We start from the raw sequence: 24,220 nt of genomic DNA on the forward strand, positions 1-24,220 counted from the left end.
TAATATTTGAAGCAGAATTTATTGAAGCATATACACTGGCAACATAAAAGATGAATAAACCACATATCAAAGTTATTGAATATATATTAAAGTATATCCACATGTAATATTCAAAGAGTATTAACATTGCCGTTAAAATTATCAATTTTCCAAGACAGCAAAAAAATTCAATTTTCTCCTGAATTTGAATGTATTTGGTACATTTCTTATTCCTTGAACTGATCAACAAAAATGATTTTGGATTTAAAAAGTATTAGAACCATTATAAACCTTTTACATTGGTTTATGCACTAGCAGTTATGAAACGGCGATCAAAATATGATCTAAAAGTTATCTCAGATTAGGCCTCGTAGGTTTTATTAAAACAATGAAAATACATGGCTGTTTCATTGTTTCATTAATATACAGATATTGAATAAATGTATATGTTCACTTTTATTCCAAAATTTTAGGAATTATATAAATCACTAAAAAGCATTTTGACACCATCATAGGAGGCAATGCGAAATGAAAATCAGTACTAGGTGTCTGAAGATTCTTCTTTTCTTGTTAAGCAATCAAATGCAAAGATACAGTCATTTATAAAGGTGTACATGCGAAACATCAGTCCGTTTACAAATAAAGGGAATCAGTTTCCAAGCTTTTTCCTCAGAAACCTCAGCGAGTGTTGTTTTTTCACATCCTCTAATTCCTGCAACAATTCCCGTTCACGATCTCGCAGCTTCCGAGTTTCCTCGTCCCCAACATTTTTTGCAGACCGGATCTGACCAAGCTGACCTTTTACACGATCCAATTCTCTTTTCAGCTTATCTATTTCTGTGTTGAATTTGGTTTCTATCTCTACACGTCTTTGTTCCTCTTCTGTTGCGCGGTCCTTTTCTTTTCGGAGTTCATCAGCCTTTTTCCGTAGCTTTCCACGCAATCCTCCTATATCCGCCTCTAGTTTCTTAATTTCTTTTTCCTTATGATCAACAATAGACGCCAAGTCACGGTTTACTTTCTCTTTTTCAAACTTTGCCTGCAGGAGCTTTTTCTCCAGCTGCAATCTCTTCAACTCCTGTTCCTTTCTGTTAAGTTCGTTTTGCATTTCTTTAATTGTGACCATTTTGTTCTCGAGTGCTTTGCCGGCTGCTTCGATGGCCATCCTCTCGAATTCGGGTTTGAGCTGTTCCACAGCTAACTTGACCATTTGTTTTGTGAAACTTCCAACAATCCTATCAGTAAAACCAGAACTGGAATCAGGAACAAACGTGCGACAACAATACAGGACATATATGTATGAATTATCTTTTTGGCGTAATCTTTACACTTAATGCTTAATGACTAAATTCAAAGCTTTTTTCAACCCTTCAAATCAATATCTCTTTCAAGTTTATTTAATTTTCTATTTCTTTTGTGAAACAATATTTTAGAAAAAATGTATTATCTTTACCCCATGCTTCTCCTGAATTCCTGGAATTCTCTCCCCTCTTCTTGTGACAGCTCACTGATTGCATGGGATACTCGATCTTTTTTTTTAATGTGAAAAATTAGTTATTAGATATGATTGAATAATTAGTGGAATTGGACTGAGGAATACACTTTAGACATAGACTTGCTTAAAAGGAAAATGCACATACGAGGGTTGATCCAAAAATTCGTGGAATTTCTGTATATTTTATTTATTTACACGTGAAATTGGTTGAAAATTACAAATGAGAATATAGACACTTGTTGAATATTTTAAATAAAAAAATATTTTAAATATTTGTGATAGTAAGTCTACAGCAGTTGCCATAGAAACGGATGTTTTGAAATGCGGGGGAGACATCAACGTGTTTATTATCATTTTAATTCTTAATGCTTGAAATGAGAATAAAACCGCCCTTTGTATTATAGCAAAGGAAAATTATGGCATTATTACGATTGTTTGATCTTTTATAAACCTTTGTATGTGAGTTTTACGGATTTTACTGGATATTTTGTTTATAAGTTGATAATTTTTTGTGCATCTTTCGGTTGTTACACAACGTCAAATTTCGGTCAAGTCATAAGGTTTGTGACAATCACGGGATCACTCTATCTAAAATGCGTACATTATTGATATAGACTGGGGGAAAAACATTTGGTTACTGGTTTTTCCACTGTCGTAAAAAAAGAAGAAAAATAGAACTTCCATGGGCATTGATTAAAGGTGTGGCCGGCTTTTTGAGGCTCTGTTTTAAGTGTTTATCCCCCTTGGCAAATTAAAAGCGATAATAGATGTTGTCGGCTGATGTACTGTTCTTGAATTTGATAATGAAATCGGAACATCATATGGAAAGATGGGGGATATTTTGAAATAAGAGTGAAAAATGAAGATAAGTTGGTGCGAGAGGATACCCAGGCCTATAAATATGGGAAAATACAGAAAAGGGCAGCATTTTGTGGAATTACCTGCTCGAATTGGACGCTAGGGTGAGATGCTTCTATAATGTGACGTGACACACCTTACTTGACGTTACATCGAAGTCTCCCCCGGGTTTCACAACTATCTATTTTCAGAAAGCTCGTGTGACCTTATTTGGTAATTGGAACGTGGTGAAATCTCCAGTATTGTTGCATTATGACTGTATTTTATAAATATGCCTATTGTTTGCTTTTATAAAATCACGATAAAATTTTAGAAAGAAATTCTACGAATTTTTGGATCAACCCTCGTATGTCGTTTATTGTTTTTTATTTGCAAATTAAGACAAGTCATATTAAAGTCATAAGTCTTTCAAATTTTCAAATAAAAAATTAGCAAACGATGTGTGCTTTGATACAAGTTAATAGCAAGCAAACGACACTTTCAGAAAACTTGAGCAACCAGAAGTTGGAGAGAGTGAGTATAAAAACCAAGACATTATTTGACTTCCGTTATTTGATAGTTAATTGTTTTGTATCATATATATATAAGATAAGATAAGCTTTATTTAAAATCAGTATGGTAGTTAAAAAATAACACAAGCTCTAAGGAGTTTCTGACTGACATTGCTAAGATATACATAGCAATTTATATTTATATTTGACTGGAGACTGCTTGCATGTTGCAACCTCATTGGCCACATTATGTCGGTAATCAGCAATTCTATATCTACGGGAAAACAAACTGCGCATTTCACATCAGGGATTCGTTTTCGAACAGTATGGTCACGATAGGGTCTTACCAATAATTTTTAGTTCCAATGTATTTTGGGAAAGAAGACAAACGAGGGTTGCCCCAAAAAGTGGTAGACAATGTTTATAACTTTGTTAACATGCAACCAATGCTATCCAAATTTTGCATAGTCAATATATATCCAATGTTCTTGAAATTTGTGAACTTTTAAATATATGTCTTTCATGTTAATTTGTAATTGTGATTTATATGAAGGCCGATATGGTCTGTCGGCGCACGAACAAAATTGAGAATAACTTGTGTATATAGCTATTACATTTGCATTTATTTCTTTGGTACTATGTAAAAAGTTGAACTCAAATTTAAATCAGTGAAACCAGAATAAAAATTTTAATAACATGTCAAATTTTCATATAAATTGCATTAAAACAGACAATTGGTGTCATAATTTGTAAAGTATTGTCGGAATTGAGTTTGAAGAAATTGACGTCGTCAAACGCGTACCCGGCGCAATATATATGATGATATATACATGCGACGGCAAACAAAGAGTACAGAAGAAACATTACACACTAGATTTTACTAGAGAAAATGTTTTAAATGCTATGAGACTCAATGATAGTTTATCCTCTATACCAAGAATAGTTACCACATGTAAAAAGTAGAGTACTGTTTGTTAAACGAAGAAATTGGACAACGTTCTGGCACACGAATGACGTCAAACAATTTAAGGTGATCCTTCGACTAAATTACAACTGAAATTTGAATCTGATAAAAAACAACCCACAAAAAACCCGGACAGTACTGAATTTAGATAAGTCACATAGTCAATAGTGGGTTTTTTTTTTTCACTTAAAAAAGATATTGGATGTTAACAGACGCGTGTGAAGCAGAAAAAAAGATAATGACGCTATAAGAAACGTAAATTACGCTTGCTTTCGTGCGCCGATGTACACTTACATGCTTTCTTTATTTCTTCATAATTTTCTTATTAAATGTGATATTATCATGAAACTTGAAATGCATGATCAAAAAATGTTATTTTTTGCTATGACATGAAAAGAAATTTAATTTAGAAAAGAGAAACTAAACTGTTTTCCCTGTCTACGACTTTTTGGGACAACCCTCGTATCGAATAAATTTATGTCAAGCAATTGTTTCGTTAACAAACTTCAAGTAGGAGTGATGCAATAGAAAATTTATCTAATGTCCATTAAAGTCAAGTCAGGCTTCGGAGGCATAAAAATTAACAATTCACTCAGATGATCCCAGTGTTTGCATTAGAGTCGCGGAGTATGAAGTTTATTCTTATGTCGCACTTTCGACCCCGTTGTGGGACGTGGAGACAGGTCTTGCAGAAGCGACCAAATAAATCGAGGTCCCATGTCACAGCAGGTGTTGGCATGAAAAAGACCACTCATATCTCAATGGCCTTGAGTGCCAAGTATAAATTTGCAGTTTTCCACCGGCAAGAGGTGGCGACTCCATATGTGGAAAAATAGATAGGGGCTCAAAACAACAAACATCTTTATATATTCCTTTTGTGAAAGTGAGGATGAGTTCACAAGTGAGCTCGTCTAAATTTTATGACCCTGGAGCCAGGAAACGGAGCTACTAATTTTGAAAGAATACATTCAAATCATATCCGGCCTGAGTACATATATGTGAGAATACCTGACCGGGACTTAAAACAATAATTCAGTAAGTCAACTTACGTGGAGTTCCATTCCTAGAAATGCTAGGGCCGTCATCCTCGCGGAAACCATGGTAGTATTTGTTGCCCGCCATTCAGCCACACCAGGAAAAAAATTAAATAAAGTAATTTCAAGGTTGGCTAAAGTAAAATGTCTGATAAATTCAAAGTTTCTTCCTTAAAATTTGTTTTTAAATGGTTACATGTATATCATATATTCCCTTAATCTATTATCTATGTTTGTTTCACTCGTCTGTATACCAGTGTACGTTTCTTCGTAAGTCGATTGTATGGTGATTTTGATAAGTTAAAATAAATACCAGTGATAACAATAATAAATTTGATATCAATATATTACATCAAACCAATGTCTGAGCTTGAATAACAACAAAAACGCTTCTGATACATAAAATATTTTTTCAAACGACACCAAAACGTAATCTTGCCAAAAAAGAAAGAAAAGAAAAAAGGAAAAAAAAAACTTTTAAACGCTAATCCGAGTGCAGAATTGGAACTAAAGAGAGGATTGATAAAGTAGTTTTACCAAACAATATTGATTGTTAAAATTGTCAAAAAATGTAAAGATCAATGTACAAAATAATATTACTTAACAAAGACAAAAGAACGAGTCCTTATATTATTAATTCATCTTAAATTAATATAAATAGAACCGAAATGCGAGTGACTGAAACTGTTAACGTGCAGACAAATCGTCATTCTTTGTGATTGTTACTATTTATACATGTTTAAGTTAAAAAACAATCAATTGTTGAAAACTTTCTGAAAAGTCTGCATATATCTTTATTTCTACAGCTAATTTTTGTCACATAAGATAAGAAGGTAGGATTGACCCAAATAAACAAAATCATCAAATCACATCTTCACACAGTAGAATTTAATAACAATGATTTAAATATAGTTTTTCTTTTCTAATAGAGAGAGAAAGAGAAAAAAAGAATTCATCAAAATATTTATTTATTTTCATTTAAGACTCGCCCTTTAATTTACTTACCTCATATTAAGACTATGTTGTACGAGGGATGTTCGATTTGTGCATTTAATTTCTGGTCTCTTCTCTATTACCAATCCTTTAAACCCCTTGTTCTTTATCAGTCAGAAACCAAAAACGATCGAAGAAACACAAAGAACACTGATTGTTTGCTTGTATTCCCCTAGTTAATCTGGACTTTAACGACCACATGTTGTTTAAATTTTGATAATTTCACCATTTATTGCTCGGCCTTGACGTTTCTTCAAGAAGTTTACTTTGTTGACTTGGGATACTTTACTGTATATAGATTAATCGAAGGAGAGTTAAGGTTGTAGAAACATTGTTGAGAAAGAAAGATTGAATTGGTTTGGAATATTTTTGTCGTTTGTGCATGATTTCCTTTATTCTTTTATTCTAAAAACTCAACAGGGCAGTAAGATAATAAGTATTTTCACCAAAGTTGAATTAGTTTTTTTTAAAATCATTTTATCTTTAAAATAGGATACATGTAGGGGTTTTGCCTTGGATTTTTAGAAACAATCACGATCAAGATACAATGTATCTAAAGTATAAGACTTTTCAAAACAATGGATATCAACTTTTAAAACTAAAAATGAATGATTTATTTCTGAATCATTTCGTTACTTGATTTAAAATTTACGTCGTTTATGATCTTGGCGCAAAATTATCAACAAACAATTTAATACTTGTAAAACACTTTTTGATTGGATGAAAAATTTGTCTTTATTGTATAAACTGGGTAGCTTATGACCTAATGACTTGCGTCAAAAAGTATCGATTCGCTTGAAGTTACACTTAACTTAAACTTACGTACATTTTATTGTGATATTTCAGGCGAAATTGTCTTGTTTCCTACATTTTATAGTAGAAAATTTAATTCAACTTCGTACATTTTATTGTGATATTTCAGGCGTAATTGTCTTGTTTCCTACATTTTGTAGTAGAAAATTTAATTAAACTTCGTACATTTTATTGTGATATTTCAGGCGTAATTGTCTTGTTTCCTACATTTTATAGGAGAAAATTTAATTAAACTTCGTACATTTTATTGTGATATTTCAGGTGTAATTGTATTGTTTCCTACACTTTATATAAGAGACAAAAATTTGAAAGACATTTTAGTGTATAAAAAACATAATTTTTAAGAAAGGAAATTTATGTGAGCCATGTGGGGCTAAAAAATGTATTTTGTGTAAATTTGTTATGAAAACCAGCCAGTTTGAAGAAAATAATGGAAACATCTTTCAAGTAAAAAAAATTATATTAATTGTAAATCTAGGAATGTTGTTTATGGAATTTTTTGTAAAAAGTGTGACAAAATAGTGTATGTCGGAGAAACTGGTGATAGTTTATATCAAAGACATGTTTTGAATTTTTCTTTAATTAGAAGGGAAACAAATGACCCTGTGGCTACACGTTTTAATTCGGGTGTACATACAGTAGAAGATTATGATATAATAGGCATTGAAAAACTGTATAAGAATGACATTTATCGTAAATATAGAGAAAATCTGTGGAAGAAAAAGTTGAACACTTATGTGCCATTTGGTATCAACAAAAAGAAACACTTCTGTCTTTGAATTGAATTTATGAACATTTGTGTGATATCGAGATAATTATTTTTATAGATATGCATTTAAATATACTTTAAAATTATCTTTTTAATTTACCCCTTATTTAAATAATTTATTTTGTATTATAAAAATTGTCATTACACAAGTACAATTTTTGCTCTCGCAATATTTTCAGATGTTTTTGGCGCAATTTCATTGCATGACGTTGCCTCTCAATTGTAATGTTCATTGTGACGTCGTAATACGTTGTTCGTTGTTGAGTTGCTATGCATTCAAATAAACACGAATGATGAAGGCCGGTAGCTCGGTCGAAATATTTCAAAAAGTGTTTGATAGTGAAAAAACTCCTGATGATACAATTGAAACCGGTAGAGTTTTAATCGGCGTTCTGTTATTTTTTTTTTTCTTTTTACATACTTGTGTGGATTTTTTCTCTTACTTTTGGATTATATGTATATATATAATCAGTTCAATTGTGTGCAAGTACTAACCCTCGAATATTTCATGTTTGTTCAAAGAATCACATAAGTCTTCAAAGACTAACCCTTTTCAGACGAATGATGTACAAGGACTAACCCTCATACCCCTCTTGGGGGAAATCAATAAGAAAAATCATGAAAATTGTATACAAGAGGAAAACTGAATCAATTAATTTTGAATGCAGGACAATGTCATAACGTCGAACTATAGTGACGTTATAAGCAATGATTAGTCCTCCGCACAATCGAATCTTGGCGTCTCAGACTATTGCACTTAATCGCTTTGAGTTTCACAGGAAATGATCCATAAGACTTTGGCGTGACCATTGGACTTTGGCGTCCCTGAAGACAGCGAGCTCGAGCCATCGGGGTTTGACAAGACTACGGACTTTGCGTCACTATCGCACTTTGGAGTCTTTTATATATTTAATACCTTTTAAAAGATGGCAGATTAAAAGATAGTCTAGTCCTGATTTTTAAAAAGAAGGCTAGAAATAACTTCTCACGGCAAATAATTATTATTTGGTCCAGCATAGTTTTTAAACCTAATTCGAGTATGCTGAATCCGAAAAAATATGCTGGCCTTCATGAAAATGGCGTTAAATAGGTCAAAATGGCGATTCAAAATGGCGGACATCAAATTTTTCTAATTTTCTCTTAATGTCGTTCAAAATGGAGAAATAATGAGTGAATATCTCACTGAGTGTAATAAAACTATAAAAAATATAATAGAATTTTAAGATTATTAATTTAACTCAGAAAATTCAGTCGTTTCTACACTTAATTCGAATTTTCTCTGATTTATTTGTCTATTGTTTCTATATTCTTTTTTGTTCAGATTTTTACATTTGAAAATATCCATACACTGCAGATTTGTATTTTCCCCTCTACATCTCACTATTCTACTACTGAATGATGATGCAGCTGTAAGTTAAAAGTCAAAATGGCGATTCAAAATGGCGGATATTCATTTCTTTTCCAAATTATTTCTTAATGTCGTTTAGATAGGAGAAAAGATTTGTGAATATCTTACTGAGCGTAGTACAACCATGTAAAATGACAATAGAACACTGATATTATCACTTAAATTCGGAAAATTTTGTTTAAATTTGAAATGTGTTAATTAGCTCAAAATGGCAATTCAAATGACGTTTTATACACTCGAATTTCGTAAAAACTCAGACTGCTTAATTCTGATTCGAGAAAAATATATTTACAGTTTGTTTTTTTTTTCATAAAATAATGTTCAAATGCAATTAAAGTTGGAGGATATTTTTGTTAATGACTTAGGATTTTTATTACACGGATTTTTGTTTAATTACTTCTATTATTAAGATAAACTTTTCACAATTCCGAAGACATTTTACCTATTATCTGTCTTTCCATGCTTCTTCATATAAAAAGTTAATAATATCATATACTAATTGCTGTTTTGATGACAGTATGAAAATTAAGCTACCCCAAAAGCAGTATTCCCCGAGCATTAAGGCGAGTGAACATTGTAGTTCGAGGGTTGCTAAATCATATCAGCTGTTGGAAATTCTTGATCTATTTTTATACTCCAATGTAGAAAAAAAATAAATGTTAATATGTTCATGTGGAAGGTCTAGAGCAACATAACTTAGTATGATTTTTAAAATGATGGACCACGACCATTTAGAGGGCTAGTAATTGTTACATCATATAAATCTGAACATATTATAATATCCAAATATAAACATATTTATTAAGAACTATCAGTAGAATAATATACGTAAACTATAATTTTTCTTGATTGTCCAGCTCTGATTCTGTGTCCCTATATACATTTGCATTTTGTTATTCTCAATCAAAAATTGAACTGCATTCTCAAATATTTTACGTTGTAAACGCATAATTTTGTATTGAACAGTGTACATGTATATAAATTTAAAAAAAATTGAAATTTACAAAATATGAAAGAAGAAAATGTTTGTGTTTAATCCCCCTCGATTCTTGATACAACCTTACACTACCTTAACAAAGAAGTGTGGATCAAGTTGCCTTGTAAAGTTTTTGGAGTGTTCAAGAAAATTTTGTTGCCAAGAGAATTGTTGACTAGATCGAAGTCAAGAATGGCTTAGGCCTATTGGTACGAAAGCTTGTAAGTGATAGGAGTCACGAGGAATCTGCAGGCGCTCTTGAATTGTATAATTATAAAACTCTTCTCACCAAAATATGCACACAATGTGATTCCAGATGATAAAGTCTGAGAATTTTCTTGCTATATTAGAATGACCTTTCTACCCTAAAAGACAACAAATCTATACGTGGTCACGAAATAAAGAGCTATGTGTCTTAAATATCAGAGATGTTTTTATACCCCTCTACCGAAGGATTTTGGATTCTCTGGCGGCCCCCAGTGAGCTTACTCTTTTTCGAACTCCAGAGAAACGATCTTTTACGTGCCAAGGGGGTTGTCATCCTTGACACGGGGCAGTATTTTACTTGAGTGTTGACAATACCGAAATTCCGAAGACAGACTGAAACAGTTAGCAAATAATTCTGGAATAGATGGTGTTAGGGGATAATACTAAGTTCTTATAAGTGCTAAAAAGCTGGAACAAAGTGTTCGATGAAATCGGACAAGAATTTCTTCAGTTATATTTGAGGTGTGCTGAGGGATGTTGAAGTAGAAGTGCGAATTGATAATGACAGGATTCAGGAGTGATTTTAGGTGGATGGGTGCTCAAAGGCTTTGGAACACGGTCAAATACGAGGAGGAAATTTTGGAAAAACTTAAGTCAAGATTGTTTTACCGGTAACTATTTCCAGAATTAAATGAATCTTTTCTATTATTATTTTTGTTTGTTCATATTTAATGGACTAATCAATATACTGTATATATATATATATATATATATATATATATATATATATATATATATATATATATATATATATATATATATATATATATATATATATATATATATATATATATATATAAAACAAACTGTAATTTATTTTCTGCAAAACGAATCAGAATTAAGCAGTTTGACTATTTTACGAAATTCGAGTGAATTTGACGTCATTTTGAATCGCCATTTTTAGCTAATTAACACATTTTAAATTAAAACGACTAAATTTTCCAAATTAAAGTGATGATATTAGTGTTCTTTTGGAAATTTACGTAGTGGCACTACGCTCAGTAAGATATTCACAAATCCTTTCGCCTATGTAAACGACATTAAGAAATAATTTGAAAAAGACATGATTATCCGCCATTTTGAATCGCTAAATCGACTCTTTAACTTTCAGCTGCACCATCATTCAGTTGTAGAATAGTGAGATGTAGAGGAAAAAAAAACAAATCTGCAGTGTATGGATATATGAAAATGTAAGATCCTGAACAAAGCAGAATATATAACAATAGACAAATAAATCAGAGAAAATTCGAATTAAGTGTAGAAACGACTAAATTTTCTGAGTTAAACTAATTATGGTAGCATTCTATTATCATTTTTATACTTGTATTACACTCAGTGAGATATTCACATATTATTTCTCCTTTTTGAACGACATTAAGAGAAAATTAGAAAAAATTGATGTCCGCCATTTTGAATCGCCATTTTGACCTATTTAACGCCATTTTCATGAAGGCCAGCATATTTTTTCGGATTCAGCATACTCGAAATAGGTTAAAAAACTATGCTGGACCAAATAATAATCATTTGCCGTTAGAAGTATTTTTTTCTATAAATCGGACCAGACTAAGATTAGAAATTGATATTAGACTATGTATTTCATTTTTTTTCTATATAACAAAAATTAAGAAAATCACGAAGCCGTAAAAGTATTTGCTTCAGAAAGTGTACTCAGTGATCGATAAAACTGGAGGTTGTTCATTTGGTTCATTTGTTGCTAAGTAAATGAAGCTTATTTCAAATTTTGATATACGATATCATTTAATTTCTGTAAAATACTTGATTCTGATTGGTTAAAAAATTCTTTTGATAACTGCATCAATAAACTCTAGAGTTTGCAGCCGGAACTACTTTTGTTGCATGTATATTTCCCGCTACCAGGTTACTTTTTGAAGGAATAATTAAATACTTTTACTTTAATAGATATTTTCCTGAATTTCGAAACTCGTCCGTTACATTCCTGATTTATTTTATACTTCCGTTTCTTTTTGAATTATCCCCCTTTGCTAAACAAATCAAATGGTGTACAGAACAACAATACAGTTTTGGGAAAGAAGGAAAGAAATCGACATACTTTTGTTAAATGTTTGGCTTTGAGATATCTGGTATGAACAATAGAATTCTGAAGAAATGTTTTTATGCTACCAAAGCGGGGAAAACCGTTAGGGCCTAATCTGTTAAATGTTGGGAAACGAATGATCGACAAAAACGACACTGCATGAATGAGGACGGAATTCTTTTAATCTTAAACACTCGGCAGCAGACTCTTTCAGATTTTACAGCATTGACAAGTTGTGATACGTATTTACAGCTCAACGAACTTTTTAAAATTAAGGGCGCATTGATGAAGTTTTCCGTCCAAATTTTTCTTTGATACATCGATCAAAGGAAAAAAATATTGCATTCATTTCTTAAATAACATAACTTAGGGCAGTTTACGCCCTTATATCCAAAAGGCAAGAATGATTTGATTCAGAAAGTGTACTCAACAAAGTGATCAACAAAACTGGAGGTGGTTCATTTGGTTCATTTATTGCTAGTAAATGAAGCTTATTTCAAATTTTGATATACGAAAGAAAATAACTTAGGGCAGCTTCATTCCTTACATAATTTATTCTTTTATTTTCTTGCATTTTAGATATACATATATATAATATCTTTTAAAAGTTGGGAGATTAAAAGATTAAAAATAAATCAGGGGCGGATACAGGATTTGTGGTTAGGGGGGCGTGGATAACTTTGTTGAGGCAAGGGGTCTGGGGGCCGCCTTAAGGCCCCCAGTGGGTCAAAAAAAAACAGGGCGAAGCCCTGGCGGGGGCCCAGGGGGCGAAGCCCCCGGAAGCTCCTGGGTTTTCGTGTATTTTAGAGTAAAACCAGGCACAATAATAGTGCATATTTTTCAATTATTTTTGTTAAAAGTGGCATATACATGTAGGTCCAGATGTTTGAATAATAATTGTATTGAATGTTTCTCAATTCTCATTGTATTGTAACACATGCCACTATAATAAACGATTTAATTACTTATTACTTACTAATTAATAGTGGTATTGGTTAGTGATGTACCAAAGCACGACGTGTTTAATACTAGTTATATTATATACTTTGAGTGGTGGGGGCCCAGGGGGCGCAGCCCCCGGAAGCTCCTGGATTTTTGTGTATTTTAAGAGTAAAACCAGGCAGAATAACAGTGGTTTGGTTAGTTTTGTACCAAAATATGGCATACTAAATATTAGTCACATCATACTTTGAAAATTTTAGGGGGGGGGCGTGCGCCCCCCACGCCCCCCTTAAATCCGCCAGTGTAAATATAAGACTATGTATATTATTTTTTTCCTTAAAATTGACGCATAAAAAAGAAATTACAAAGAAAATCAAGAAGCCGTAAGGTTATTTGCTTCAGAAAGTGTATTCAGTGATCGACAAAACTGGAGGTGGTTCGTTTGGTTCATTTGTTGCTAAGTAAATGGACTCATCTAGTTAGTACCAAATGAATCTTTTCAATACATGTAGAGTTATTGATTATTAATTTAAACTTTTTGTTGTCTCGCCTTTTGGATAAGGGGCGATACTTACACCTGTCCGTCAAAAAAAAACAAGAAAAGAAAACTGTAACCAATATATCTTTGGTGGGTGCAGTACTACCCCAAATCAGTCTAATAGTGGACAAGGACCAACCCTAGAATATTTCGGGTGGGTTCAAAGAAACACATAAGTCTTCAAAGGCTAACCCTTATCAGTAGAATGATGCACGAGGACTAACCTTCATACCCTTGAAAACAATAAAAAGAAATCAGTAAAACTGTGTGCGAGAGGAATACTGAATCAATGCATTTTGAATGCAGGACAACTATCAGACTATTGTGGCGTCATAAACGCGGTTTATAAAGCGTAAACTGCTCTAAGTTATGATATATCGGATATCAAAATTTGAAATAAACTTCATTCCTTAAATAATTTTATTTTTTGTTTTCTTGCATTTTAGATATAAGTGCAATACTCATACATGTCAGTAAAAAAACAACTATAGCCAACATGTCATTGGTGGGTGCAGGACTAAGCTAAATCAGTTTAATAATTTACAAGGACTAACCCTAGAATATATCTGGTGGGTTCGAAAAAACACATTAATCTTCAAGGACTAACCCTTATCAGTCATATTGTGTAAGAAGACTATCCCTCATACCTTTAGTGGATGAAAACAATAAGAACAATCAGGAAAATTGTATGTGAGAGGAATACTAAATCAATGAATTTTGAAGGCATTACGTCATGATGTTGGACTATTGTGACGTCATAAACGTTGATTATTCCTCAGCATAATCGATAGGAGACTTACATATATATAATACCTTTTAAACTTTGGGCGATTAAGAAAATAACAACTTATGATAGACTATGTATTTAAAAGAAAATACCTTTCTTAAAGCAGATGTATAACAAAGAAATACCAAGAAAAACCAGAAGAGGTAAGCTAATTTGCTTCAAAAAGTGTATTCAGTGATCGACAAAACGTGAGGTGATTCATTTGATACTACGTACATGAACGCATCTAGTTAGTACTAAATGAACTTTCTCAACACAAGTACAGTTATTGAATAATAATTAAAATCTTTTGTTTTCTTGCCTTTTGGATATAGGTGCGAGACTTACACTTATCAGTTAAAAACAAAAAAGGACAATAACCAAAATATCTTGGGTGGGAGCAAGGGCTAACCATAAAATCTGTTGGTTCAGTTTGGAGAAACACATTTGCCTTCAAGGACTAACCCTCATCAGTCGGTGTATGAGGACTAACCCTTATATCTCTGGTGGGTATGAACAATAAGAAAAGTCAGTAGAATTGTATGCGAAAGGAGTACTGAATCAGTGAATTTTGAATGCAGGACAACGTCATGACGAGGGACCATTGTGACGTCATTAACTTTGATTGTTCATCCGCCCCATCGGACCTTGGCGTAAAAGACCATTGCAATTTAGTTTCTCACAGGTAAAAAACCATCGGACTTTGGAGTGACCATCGGACTTAAGCATCAAGACAGCGAGCTTTCGGGGTTTGGCGAGACTATCGGACTTCGGCGTCACCTTCGTATTTGGAGTCTTAAATATGTATAATACCTTTTAAACGTTGGGCGATTAAGAAATTTAAATTAGTATTAGACTATGTATTAATTTTTTTTTCTTAAAGCGAACGTATAACAATAATACTATGAAAATCAAGAAGCTGTAAGGATATTTGCTTCAGAAAGTGTACTTAGTGGTTTGGTGCTAATTTAATGAACTCATCTAGTTAGGAGTCTTGCATGTATATAGAACCTTTTAAAGGTTGGGCAATTAAATAAATGACAACTTATATAAAACCATGTATTTCAAAACAATTATTTTCTTCTTAAGCAGACGTATTATAAAGAAATACTGAAAAAAACAAGATGCCCTAAGGTTATTTCCCTCAGAAAATGTACTCAGTAATCGATAAAACGTGGGGTGATTCATTTTGAACTAAGTAAATGAACTCATCTAGTAAGTACCAAATGAACCTTCTGAACACAAGCAGATTTCTTGGCTATTAATAAAAAAATTAAACAACTATAACCAAAAGACATTTTGTGGGTTCAGGACTTATCAAAATCAGTCCCATAGTGTGCAAGGGCTAACCCTAAAATCCGTCGAGTCGGTTCAAAACTCTCCTCAGTCGAATGGTGTACGAGGACTAACCCTACTACCTCTAGATTTGGTGGGTGAAAACAATAAAAAAACAGTAAAATTGTATGCGAGGGAATACTGAATAAATGAATTTTGAATGCAGGACAACGTCATGACTTTGGACTATTGTGACGATATAAACGTTGATTATTCCTCCACAAAATCACACTTTTGCGTATCAGACCATAGCACTTTAGAAACGAGCCATTAGACTTTGGCGTGACCATCGGACTTTGGCGTGATATCGGAGTTTGGCGTCTCTTTATAGTCTTTAGGCAGCCAGCCTTCGTGGTTTGGCGAGATCATCGAACTTTGGAGTCTTAGTAGGGTTGTCCCAGAAAAACGCAAACATTTTCAATATCTTTTTTTTAAATAGGACTATTAAGTTTAAAATTAGCATATATCCTAATCAACATTTTTTGAATGATGCCTAAAAATTTCAGTGAAATACCTCCATAAATAAAATTTTCCTCTCAGATAAACAGATGTAACAAATCAGCTGTCGGCGCAACACTGACGACGTCAAAATGTATCTCATAGTGTTTGTGAATTTGTTCTGGAAACTGTGTCTCTAAAAATATTCTTTCAAGCATACATTCGGCAATGTATTTCAATTTGTTTTAGTTACCAAGTTATACATCTCAAACACTCAAAAAGATTGCAGAGTTGATTCTTTAAATAGACAACTTCACAATCCCAATCATAATTAAACCTATCTGATTGGATTATTTAACAGTGGTCTTCACGTAGGCCTATGACATTCTGCGCTTGTCTTTTCAGTTCGTCTTTATTAAAATGGTCTATTCTCTTCTATCTGATAACCAGTCGAGTCAACCTCAAACCCTTCTACTAGAGATAAACCTGTTCCCATAGTTATGTTTGTCTTTTTCATAGTTCTTTTCCCTTTGCACAGGAGTCTTATCCCTCTCAACATAGTGTTGTTTGATAATTTGGTCTTCAACACATTTCCGCTTAACGTTACCATTTTTGAGAATGTCTAAATCAAAGCGCATTGGTATATATCGACCGTCATATATTTGTATTTAATGATTTCAAATAAATGAAATTTTAAACACAAGTACACAAAATATTGCGTATTTATGTAGGCAAAATTTTTGACACCCTATTGCCTTGTAGCCTGATAACAACGAAAACTTAATTGACAATGCTATTTGTAAAAGTCAAAAAATGTCGTGCGCTGACCACCGATATTTAACATCATTAAAATGCTGTTCTATATGCACAGGCCTATAACTTTTTGTCAAAATATTTGAAAGATGATTCTCCAAAAATACTCAAAAAATTATTAGTTTTGGTTAAATAGTAAGTTGGCATTTTTCTGGGACAACACTCGTACATATATATAATAACTTTTAAACATTAAGTGATCAAAAATTTGATATCAAACTATGCATTTTAATAAAAATTTTTTTTTTTAAATCCGACGTATCGCAAAAATACTAAGAAAATCAAATGGAAGAAGCGGGAAGGTTATTTGCTTCAGAAAGTGTACACAGCGATCGACAAAACATGAAGTGATTCATTTGGTACTAAGTAAATTAACACATCTAGTTAGTACCAAATGAACCTTCTCAACACAAGTAGAGTTATTCATAATAATTTATTTCTTTTGTTTCCTTGCCTTTTTTGATACAGATGTGATACTAACACGTGTCAATCGAGACAGAAACCAAACTACAACCAAAATATTTTGGTAGAGTGCAGGACTAACCCAAATCAATCCAATAGTGTGAAATTGGACTAATCTTAAAACTCTGTCGGGTGGGTTCGAAGAAACACATAGGTCTTCAAGGACTAACCCTTATCAGTCGAATGGTTAAGAGGACTAGCCCTCATACCTCTAGTAGGTGAAAAAATAAGAAACATCAGTAAAATTGCATGCAAGAGGAATACTGAATCACTCTGCAGCACTACCGGCCTATGCTGAGCAACATCAATATTCACAAATACATGTACCAGTTTTTTTCCGCTATTGACGATTCTTAGAATAAACTTGTTTAAGTTCTTCAAAAAGTCCATTAAAAAATCAAGCAAACAAAATAAATCGAATATACAGTTATAAAGACGAAATTGTTTAGACATAAAACAAAAGTTAAAGAGGACTTATATATATTTAGTCTATTGTATAATCAATGTCCATAACTACGCATATTTCTCATTTTAGTTTTCAAAAGGCCCATCAAATCCACATTGGCAAATTGAAAAAAAAAAATGGAATTGAAAAATTATGGGGAGGTAATTAATGAAAACACAACAAATTATGAATAACTAACATTTGAGGGAAATATGACAGAGAAACTGCTCTATAAGCATTGTGCTTTGGCGTGAAATATGTAACAGTGCATCCTATAACAGTGACACATTACCCAAAGCGGAGAAACGATATCATTTTGTAATGAAAGAGTTGTAGTATAAAAACTTCCGCTTTATTTAGAAGACAATTCTTTATAAGAAAACAACACATATAAATTATGAAGATAGAACAATAATCAAACTAAAAATTTAGTTTAAACTATTGAGAAACTTTGAGAGTATTACATGAATTTGAAATTGGAATTGTCGAGATACAGGCATACAGACAGAGGGAGGCACAGGAAGAAGACCACACAGGGTACAGGAGACATGTCAAAGAGACGGAAGGACCGTTGTTAAAGTGCAAACCTCATCATTTTGATGACTTTGTTTTTATTTTATGACCAGATTTTTTTTAATCAAAGCTTTTTACTTATTCAAAACTCGTTGGTAAGACTCAGTCTTTTTTGGCTAAGGCGAAATAAGTAAAATTGATTAAAACTAGAGGTACTGTGAGCGATGAGCTCACTAAATGATACCCCCCGCCTCCCATATGGTTATAACTGGTGAACAAGTCTATGTTTTCCTGTGGCTGGGAAACCCAAAATATGTGTCGGATCAAAAAGTAAAATAGGAGGTGCACAATGGCAATATGTAATAAAGATTCTGTGAAAGTTTCATCAAATTTCATTCAGTGGTATGAGAGGAGTTGCGGATAAGAAGAAATGGGTACCCCAAAGCGTAACAGACGGACGGACGGACAGACGGAAGGACAGACGGACGGACGGACGGACAGACGTACAGACGGACGGAATTAACGATTACTATATACCCTCCCGCTTTTCAAGCGGGGGGTATAAAAAAGTCTAATGAGCCTGTAAAAGGCTTTGTTTTATATGTATGTTGCAAAAAGTGTTTTTGTTAAACTTGTAGCTATAGTGAGTGTTAAGTTGTGTGTGGTGGTGAGGGGTTGAGGTTGTGTTTCAAAATTGCAATCCTGATTGAAATCTGGAATTTTTTATGTCAATATACATGTAAACGGAATCAATATACGTGAGAATTAAGTTCTGCCTTCTCAATGTTTTGGCATACTAGTATTTTATTGATCTTATCAAAATCATATAGATTTTATGGCAAAGTAAGCATAGATAATATAAATTAAGCCCCGCCTTTTTAATGTTGTGGAGTATTTTATTGAAGAATGAATCAAATGTCATAGGTGTAGAGAATTTATTGATTGGATAATATAATTTCAAGATATTATTTATCAGACTATCACACAACTGTTTTTTATTGAACAGTCTACTAAGGCATCCTTAAAGAGAAGACGAAATTACGAAGAAAAAGTGAGTATTCGATTCAATATTAAACAAATGTTTACTATAAAGCTTTAAGAAGTCTGGAAACATAATGTTTTGAGGGTTTATTCTTATTATTGTTTTTCTTTCTTGCTTCTGTTTTCACCGTGGGTGCTTTCATAAACTACTCATACGACTTTTAGGACTAAAAGACATGTGTAAATTTGAGGAGCAAAAGTCATTTTTGTGTATGTGTTTGCTATTGTTTAATGTGTAGCTAAGCTTTTTCAATAATATAAATTGATCTTTTTGACAACATACTCTTATATGCATACGATCGTCCCGGTAGCTCCGTCGGCAGAGCTCTCGTTCCGTGATGGGAAGGCCATGAGTTCGAACCGCGGCTGCGACTGACCTAAGTCAATAAAAATGGGTAGCAAGTGTTCCTTCGCCAAGTGCTCGGCACTTCGAAGTAAAAATTGTGGGGTTTTTTGTGAGGCCTTTAAACAGAAGCCCCGTGTGACGGTAGGCCTTGACAGGATAAAGAATCCTCACTGCTCAATCGACCTGAATTGCGTTCAAAATGCTGTTTTCTTTTTAATCTGTGTGATAGGTGCTAATTGTGTTAAATATCTATCTTATTACATGTATCCATTTAAGAGCCTGTCTCGGAGAAAACCATGCAAATATATAGTGTCACAGAGCAAACGCCCAAGTTAATTAATTGTAGATGAATTAGAAGTTAGAAGGTCTGATAGGTTGCAGGTGCGCGGCGCAGGCGTTGTAGCCCTGTTTCCCAAGAGTGTCATTTTAGCTAGTTAGAGAGAAAGAGAGTGAGCAAGCATGGATTTATAATTTGTTTGTTTCTCATTTCTGCTATCGTTGTTTATTGTGCGTGATCAAGTTCTAAGAGATGAAAGTGAGCATGAAGTTGATTCGTGTGAGAAACTGGGGAATAAGAGATTCGGTATGGCCATGCCCTGAGAACACGTGGGGGTAGAGAGGAGAATAAGTTTGGAAGTCAATGAGAGTGGAATTGTCTTTTTATTGTGAACTTTGTGCATTCTTATGAATATATTCCGTGTGTTGTACATATGTAAATAAACGATGTGAATAAAAACAATCGAAATTATTAATCAGTGACAGTGACAGGGAGGACCCCCATCACACATTATGGTGACCAGCGGTGGGATTTACTTAACCATATCAATGGATACATGTTCTTTGGGAAATTAACTCTTGTTCAAAATTTGTGAGGAAAATGACTCGGAAAAACAGGAGACGCAAACTGTAGTGGATTATGCTGCAAATATAATGAAGCTCGCTACACGTGTGTACATGGAGTCCTGGACATGCCTGAACGGCAAAAAGAAACTCTCACTAAGGAACATTTCTTTCAAGTATTAAAGCCTGAAATCAAGAGATATGCTTTACCTCCCATTCCTAAAACATTCGAGGAAGCTTTCAAGCACGCAAAGAGGGATGAGTGCATTAACTTTCTAGTGGATGTCCGGATGGCCAGGGGAACAGTGGTAGATAGATGTACGTCGTGCGGCTCTATGAGAACAGAGGACCTGGAAAGGTCCCTTGCACTTGCAGAACTCACAGCTATGGTGTCGATGATGGCTGCCATGCAAGATCAGACTATTCACTTCTACGCAACAATACATCTCGCTAAACCTTCGAGGACAGGCCGTTGATTCCGCCAATGACCGGACCGAAATCCTAGGACCATCGACGAGAGACCAATCTTTAACAACTCTCAGAAGGTAGGGCACCTCGCACTCCAGTGTAACGATGAGAATTACGCCGATTTCGAAAACTAAAGTTCGCATCCAGTACTCCTAAGGACAGTCGGTGACAGAAGACGGACATTGAAGTTCCGTCGGTCTGTGAAAAAAGTGTTGAAAATTTACCCTCAAGTTTTGTTCCGCCAAAACTGGAGGAGGTGATTGTCATTTAAATCCGCAATTTTGTTTCGCCAGAATTGGAGGAAGTGTAAAGAGTCAAATGGTCTTCAAGTTGATTGATAATGGATCCAGTGGGATGATTTTCAGTGAAGAATTCGTGCTTTGAGACGTAACGAAACTGGCCTAGGGAATGACCTTTTTTATGGCAACGGGCGACAGTGTCGACATAATTGGAAAAATGCGACTTTATTATAAGAATTGGTGAAAAAATCTGATGTTGTGTGTAATGCTTTTATTGCCCTGGATTTCCAGTATAATTGTACTTTTATCTTTGATATTCTGAAAGACTCTGTATGCTATATTGATGATGCAAATGATTCTTTATATATAGATGGCCAGTGTAATTCATTTAGCCCTGATGCAAAGAAATTAATGAGAGTGTGCAAGATGCATATGTAATTACGAGAAGATTTCATCCAGTCAAAGAAATAACTACTTTAAGTGTATATACGTAGGTTAACGTTGTTTACATTATGTATATCAAATTCTAAAATGAACACATATTAAAAAAAATGTAAAGATAAAATGCAAAAATCAAAGAAAAAAAGGTAAAACATGAAATGTGTATGCATGTTAAACTATTTTGATGTCTGTGTGTAGTAAGGACTCTGGTATAGACAGCTAGTTATGTAAACAATATCAAATTGTCATTATCAGTCTACTAATTATATAAGTGTGTCGGAACGCCACACTTAAGAGGGGAGGTATGTCACAGAGCAATCACCCAAGTTAATTAATTGTCAATGAAAGAGTTAGAAGGTCTGATAGGTTGCAGGTGCGCGGCGCAGGCGTTGTAGCCCTGTTTCCCAAGAGTGTCATTTTAGCTAGTTAGAGAGAAAGAGAGTGAGCAAGCATGGATTTATAATTTGTTTGTTTCTCAGACATTTCTGCTATCGTTGTTCATTGTGCGTGATCAAGTTCTAAGAGATGAAAGTGAGCATAAAGTTGATTTGTGTGAGAAACTGGGGAAAAAGAGATTCGGTATGGCCATGCCCTGAGAACACGTGGGAGTAGAGAGGAGAATAAGTTTGGAAGTCAATGAGAGTGGAATTGTCTTTTTATTGTGAACTTTGTGCATTCTTATGAATATATTGCGTGTGTTGTACATATGTAAATAAACGATGTAAATAAAAACAATCGTAATTATGAATCAGTGTCAGTGACAGGGAGGACCCCCGTCACAATAGAAATATGCTCTGGTATGCAGTCTCAAGAACAAACAGAATTTTATTATCAACTTAAAGGACACCCATTGAGAGTCAGAAATATGTTGTTTATTTTTTGCATTGGTTGTTTCTATTTTTTGTAACAGCCAATAAATCATTCTGGTCAATATTCCAATAAAAAATGCAAAAAAATGATGTAAAAATGACAATTTCAAAATTTAAAAGTAAACAAGAAAAAAAAAACCCAAAATATGAAGAAAAGAGCAACTTTTTCTCACAGAACTAAGTCGTAAAATCAAGTTGGAATCAAAATTTTTGTAAAACCCATATAATAGAAGGCTGCCCAAAGAGCACAAATATTGGCATGGTGCCAAGAAATGATAATGATTCATTTTTTGTCAATATTCAAGGATATATTTCTAAGAAAGTGATGCTTCTTTTTTCAGAATTTTGTGCATTTAAAAATTTCCAACAATTATCCAAACAATATGTTAAATCCAACTTTGGACTCTCAAGGACATAAAAGTAACATCGTAATAAAATTATCTCAAATTCAAACGATAGAGAAATTGGTGATTTTAAAAGTTTAACTTTTACAGTAATTTAAATGAATTTTGTGTAATATATTCACAAATATAAACTAGTTCTAATTGTAACGGGGACCTTTACAGATGTTCCCCAAACGCTCCCAACTCCCTTTTTGTGCCAGTTTCCTTAAAAAAAATTTTAATATGTGCTCAGTATCACAGGATTTCATAAAAGAATTTTAAAAGTTACAATGATATCAACTTTTTGTCATTTAATGCATTGCACGCAAATGCACGTGCATGCACATGCAATATATTGGTGTGTTGTCAAAACTATTAACATAATGATTTATATTCCAAGAAACAATAAAAAGTCATAAAAATATAAATGTTACCGTTTTTCAAATATATTGTTCATTTTACGCTTTGTGCTTGTGCAAGTACATGCAAGCACTTTCTCGCATTCAATTTTGATAGTAGTATCATGTAGAAATCTATTATACCTATTCATGTGCTAAATTTCATCCTGTTTTGTTGAGAAACAATAAAGTTATAGGCATTTAAAGTTTCAGCCAATCAGACTGCAGCACACGTGGATTTACGTGCTTTCATGATGATTCTTATAAATCATGCTGTAGATCTTCATAATGTATGACCATGTTCAAAATTTCAAAGGATTATAACATAAAACGAGAAAGATATTGAGACTTAAGTTTCAGCCAATCAGAGGGAAGTGCACGTGCATGCGCGTGATATCTTGCTATTTTGACCATGTCGTCTTGTTCATATTATTAATATATCCATACATTGTGAGTTTCAAAAAATTCCATCAAGAAAAAGAAAAGTTAAGGCTTAATCCATTATATTGGTAATTTCACGTGTTGGACGCGCGCGCTCTTGCCAGCACATATGCATGTACGTGTTTTCATGAAAATTCTTATATGTCATGCTGTAGATCTTCATAATGTGTGACTAAGTTCAAAATTTCAAATGATTATGACGTAAAACGAGAAAGATATTGAGACTTTAGTTTCAGTCAATCAGAGCGAAGTGCACGTGCATGCGCGTGAAATCTTGCTATATTGACCATGTCATCTTGTTTATGCTGCTAATATATCCATACATTATGAGTTTCAAAACATTTCATCAAAAAATAGAAAAGTTACGGCAATTTATGTACATTATATTGGTCATTTCAC

At 33.4% G+C, this 24,220-nt stretch overlaps 1 protein-coding gene across 1 annotated transcript; it reads right to left on the minus strand.

The window, feature by feature from the left end:
• Positions 1-119: 119 nt before the first annotated feature.
• Positions 120-4,909, minus strand: LOC134241294 (golgin subfamily A member 6-like protein 22). Its single transcript, XM_062723361.1, has 3 exons — positions 4,837-4,909; positions 1,433-1,508; positions 120-1,232 (listed from the first exon to the last, which is right to left on the minus strand). Exons 1-3 carry the CDS (start codon positions 4,907-4,909, stop codon positions 629-631), a joined length of 753 nt encoding a protein of 250 aa, XP_062579345.1. The 3' UTR covers positions 120-628.
• Between the last annotated feature and the right edge of the window lie 19,311 nt (positions 4,910-24,220).

Source organism: Saccostrea cucullata, unplaced genomic scaffold (genome assembly GCF_032062105.1).
Source record: "Saccostrea cucullata isolate Sc308-1 unplaced genomic scaffold, CSIRO_AGI_Scuc_v1 ctg222, whole genome shotgun sequence".
NCBI lineage: Eukaryota > Metazoa > Mollusca > Bivalvia > Ostreida > Ostreidae > Saccostrea > Saccostrea cuccullata.

Coding starts and splice junctions, on each gene's coding strand:
- LOC134241294 (XM_062723361.1), bottom strand. CDS start 4,909: ATGGCGGGCAACAAATACTACCATGGTTTCCGCGAGGATGACGGCCCT. Junction 1,509..4,836: donor TTCTAGGAATGGAACTCCAC/GTAAGTTGACTT, acceptor TTAAAAAAAAAG/ATCGAGTATCCCATGCAATC. Junction 1,233..1,432: donor GAATTCAGGAGAAGCATGGG/GTAAAGATAATA, acceptor TCCTGATTCCAG/TTCTGGTTTTACTGATAGGA.